At 46.2% G+C, this 4,676-nt stretch overlaps 1 protein-coding gene across 2 annotated transcripts; it reads left to right on the top strand.

Annotated features, from left to right (window-relative positions):
- The first annotated feature begins 3,055 nt into the window (after positions 1 to 3,055).
- LOC101327435 (heterogeneous nuclear ribonucleoproteins A2/B1-like) lies at positions 3,056 to 4,134 on the top strand. 2 transcript variants are annotated; one of them, XM_073798435.1, is made up of 2 exons: positions 3,056 to 3,814; positions 3,935 to 4,134. In XM_073798435.1, exons 1-2 carry the CDS (start codon positions 3,094 to 3,096, stop codon positions 4,132 to 4,134), a joined length of 921 nt encoding a protein of 306 aa, XP_073654536.1. In that variant the 5' UTR covers positions 3,056 to 3,093. The 2 variants fall into 2 exon arrangements, with proteins under 2 accessions (XP_073654536.1, XP_033702426.1); XM_033846535.2 differs by having other exon boundaries at positions 3,056 to 4,134.
- Positions 4,135 to 4,676: the final 542 nt, after the last annotated feature.

Raw genomic sequence — 4,676 nt, 5'->3', positions numbered from 1 at the left:
CCTCTCTGGCCTCTCTACAAAAAGAGTGAAATGGTCATCCCTTCACTTTTCCAGTGATCCTGTGTAAGGTACGACAGCTTGGAATGAAGCTGAGTCCTCAGAAGTTCCCAGGATTCTGTGCTACATCACAGAGGATCGAGAATGTGGTATGTGGAGTGGTTTTGGGCCAGTCCTCTATTGCCAGAACCATCCAGAAGGTCTGTTAGTGTAACTCCAAAACTTCAGGTCCCACGTGGCTCTGGCACCGTTTGGAGCTCATATAAAGAAACATGGCTCAGCAACTGAAAGTGATGTTTTTTAAAAAAAAATCCAATTATTTATTTAAATCTTTTGAAGAGATATAAACACTTTGCAAAGTTTTTCTAAAGCCCCCTTTTCTCCTCCCTAATTCTGTCACATCCCTAGCTACTCAAGAGCATTTTGTATGTCAAAAGCTCCCATGCTCTCTCCAGCACCCAAATGTCTCCCCTCTTTTGGAGCTCTTTATTATTTTGTTTTAATTGATTTTTACTTATTTATTTATTTATTTTTGGCTGCATTGGGTCTTCATTGCTGTGGGCTGGCTTTCTCTGGTTGCGGCCGGAGTGGGGGCTACGCTTCGTTGCAGTACACGGGCTTCTCATTGCGGTGGCTTCTCCTGCTGCGGAGCACGGGCTCTAGGCGCACGGGCTTCAGTAGTTGTGGCTCGCGGGCTCTAGAGCGCAGGCTCAGTAGTTGTGGCGCACGGGCTTAGTTGCTCCGCGGCATGTGGGATCTTCCTGGACCAGGGCTCGAACCTGTGTCCCCGGCACTGGCAGGCGGATTCTTAAACACTGTACCACCAGGGAAGTCCCTGGAGCTTTTTATTATGGAGGGTGATTTAATCTCTTGTGTTAGGTCCTGTTCCATTTCCTCTGGGCTCTCTTCCCACTCATTCTCGAAGTTCTACATCCCAAAAGATCTTTATCAAAGTTGAGCCAGAACTCTTCTTAGAGTACTCACACACTTCAATAAACCTTGTCCCTGTCACATAAGCATCATTGGGGAAACAGACTTCCAGTCTCATATACATATAAATTATTCTAGTGCTATGTATTCCAGGGAAAGAGCCCATAGGGTTTATTAGGATTTATATATATATATGAGATTTATTGTAGGAATTGGCTCACATGGTTATGGAGGCCAAGAATTTGCATGATCTGCCGTCTGCAAGCTCAAAAACCAGGAAGGCTAGATGCTGTCAGTCCAAGTCCAAAGGCCAGAGAATCCAGGCAGCCACTGGTATAAGTCCTGGAGTCCGAAGACCCAAGAGCCAGGAATTCCTATGTCTGAGGGCAGGAGAAGTTGGACATCCCAGCTCAAGAACAGAGGGGGGAATTCAACTTTCCTCCACCTTTTTGCTTTATTCGGGCCCTCCTTGGGCTGGATGATGCCCACCCACACTGATGAGGGCAGATCTTCTTTACTCAGTCTACTGATTCTAAATACTAATCTCTTCCAGAAACATCCTCACAGACACACCCGGAAATAATGTTTTACTGGCTATCTGGGCATCCCTTAGCCCAGTCAAGTTGACACATATAATCAACATCACATACCCCATCTGGAAGTAGGACATCAGCTTTAGTGGTTTGGGCTGTTGGGGATGGGGGGGCGGCGGTCATGAACCGTCCACCTGCAGAACATTGCCTTCTCATACCTTCTACTCCTGTGGTTGTTACTCGGAACAAGTCCGCAGGATATTCTCCACTGGCTCCTCCAGCTCCACTCTCCAGCCTTCTCGACCCTGCTCTGAGACCCAGGAGGCCGACCTGTGTGGTCTATACCTAGAGGCTCCCTGGCTGTCTGGCTCCTGGTTGGGTTTGGCCAATGGGAGGCATTGACAAGAGATGGGAAGCAGGAGGTTGGGATGTTTATTCTGCCAGATCCCCCGCTGCTGGGCTGATGACTGGCTTTGACTCCCATCCCAGGCCCTCTCCTAGCTGCAGCTGCCCCTGGGCTCTGGTCACTACTCCCACTTTCCCCTTCAGCCTGGAGGCAGTAGCGAGTCCCTGTAGCTGTTGGTCCCTGGGACTCGTTACCACCTTCCCTGGCATCCTCACCCTTGTCGCTTGTCTGAACCCTGTAAACAGCTCCTTCATCCAGCTATCCTCACTGCCTGGAGTGACAGGATGTGGACTGATTCAGTGCCCCTGACTTTCACAGACTCGTTACCTCCTGGAGTCTCACCTTATCGTTGAGAAGTGGAGAGGGGAGGGAGGAAGCATTACATTCTTATTTATGGAGGTTCTGACATGTAAAACTTTCAACAATAATTCAGCCAAATGTCAAGGTCTAACTTGCATCTTTGGTCTGGAATATCTACCATTTTTGGCCAAGTTAAGGATTTAGTCAGTGGCTGAAGAACAGTGTCTCTCTGAAAAGCTCAGTGGAAAATGAATCCACAGCTTGTCACTATCGTGATCTAACTATGGGACTACCCTAACCAGACAGGAACCACTGAAATTCAGGTGGAACTTTGCTGCACTCCCCAGCCAGTTTACCTTATCCTGACCACAACAAGACCAAAAGAGATAGAAGAATGCCAAGTACATATCACAGAAAGACTGAGTCAGGGATCAACATGATCTGAGCTACTCTGAAAAAGCCTCTCACTCCAAAAAATCCACACACATCCCCCATTTCCATCCCAGGCCTGATTAGGATGAAACCACGTCTGCCCGTATCTGAAATTTCATCAGTAAAGAGGTATAACTTCGCCTTTAGGCCAAATGTAAATATTGCCCTGGACTGGCCGCAAGGGGGAGGGGCACGTACTTGGCGCAAGGAGGTCGTAGAGCGTTCCCGCCATTGGCTGCGGTTAAGCCGTTTACGCAACGGCCTGACGTAGGGGAGGAGGCGTTAGTCGGGGGAAGGTTCTAGAAAAGCGGCGGCAGCGGCTCTAGCGGCAGCAGCAGCAGCGCCGGGTCCAGAGTGGAGGTGCTCCTAGCGGTGTCGATTCTCGACCAGCGGCAGTTCTCACTACAGCGCCAGGACGAGTCCGGTTCGTGTGCGTCCGCGGAGATCTCATCTCGCTCGGCTGCGGGAAATCGGGCTGAAGCGACTGAGTCCGCGATGGAGAGAGAAGAGGAACAATTCCGTAAACTCTTTATTGGTAGCTTGAGCTTTGAAACTACAGAAGAAAGTTTGAGGAACTACTACAAGCAGTGGGGAAAACTTACAGATTGTGTGGTAATGAGGGATCCTGCAAGCAAAAGATCAAGAGGATTTGGTTTTGTAACTTTTTCATCCATGGCTGAGGTTGATGCCGCCATGGCTGCAAGACCTCATTCAATTGATGGGAAAGTGGTTGAGCCAAAACGTGCTGTTGCAAGAGAGGAATCTGGAAAGCCAGGGGCTCATGTCACTGTGAAGAAGCTGTTTGTATGTGGAATTAAAGAAGATACTGAGGAACATCATCTTAGAGATTACTTTGAGGAATATGGAAAAATTTATGCCGTTGAGATAATTACCGATAGGCAGTCTGGAAAGAAAAGAGGCTTTGGGTTTGTTACTTTTGATGACCATGATCCTGTGGATAAGCTTGTGTTGCAGAAATACCATCCTATCAATGGTCATAATGCAAAAGTAAAGAAGGCTTTATCTAGACAAGAAATGCAGGAAGTCCAAAGTTCTAGAAGTGGAAGAGGAGGCAACTTTGGTTTTGGAGATTCTCGTGGTGGTGGTGGAAATTTTGGACCAGGACCAGGAAGTAACTTCAGAGGAGGATCTGATGGATATGGAAGTGGTCGTGGATTTGGAGTTGGCTATAATGGGTATGGAGGAGGACCTGGAGGTGGCAATTTTGGAGGTAGCCCTGGTTATGGAGGAGGAAGAGGAAGATATGGTGGTGGAGGACCTGGATATGGCAACCAGGGTGGGGGCTGCAGAGGTGGTTATGACAAGTATGGAGGAGGAAATTATGGAAGTGGAAATTATAATGATTTTGGAAATTATAACCAGCAACCTTCTAACTATGGTCCAATGAAGAGTGGACACTTTGGTGGTAGCAGAAACATGGGAGGACCGTATGGTGAAGGAAACTATGGTCCAGGTGGAGGAAACTATGGTCCAGGTGGAGGAAGTGGGGGGTATGGAGGGAGAAGACGATATTGATCTTCCTATTTACCATGGGCTTCACTGTATAAATGGGAGAGGATGAGAGCCCAGAGGTAACAGAACAGCTTCAGGTTATCGAAATAACAATGTTAAGGAAACTCTTATCTCAGTCATGCCTAAATATGCAGTGATACGGCAGAAGACACCAGAGCAGATGCAGAGAGCCATTTTGTGAATTTAATTTATTTAATAACATTATTTAATTTAATAATGTTTAATTATTTAACATTATTTAATAACATTACCTTACTGTGGAGGAAGGATTGTAAAAAACAAAAATGCCTTTGAGACAGTTTCTTAGCTTTTTTAATTGTTGTTTCTTTCTAGTGGTCTTTGTAAGAGTGTAGAAGCATTCCTTCGTTGATAATGTTAAATTTGTAAGTTTCAAGTGACATGTGAAACCTTTTTTAAGATTTTTCTCAAAGTTTTGAAAAGCTGGTGTAATAAGACGTAACGTTTTTCCTTTAAAAAAATTTAAGTGCGTGTGTAGAGTTAAGAAGCTGTTGTACATTTATGATTTAATAAAATAATTCTAAAGG

This window comes from Tursiops truncatus, chromosome 20 (assembly GCF_011762595.2).
Source record: "Tursiops truncatus isolate mTurTru1 chromosome 20, mTurTru1.mat.Y, whole genome shotgun sequence".
NCBI lineage: Eukaryota > Metazoa > Chordata > Mammalia > Artiodactyla > Delphinidae > Tursiops > Tursiops truncatus.
This window is presented reverse-complemented; position numbering and strand designations above follow the sequence as displayed.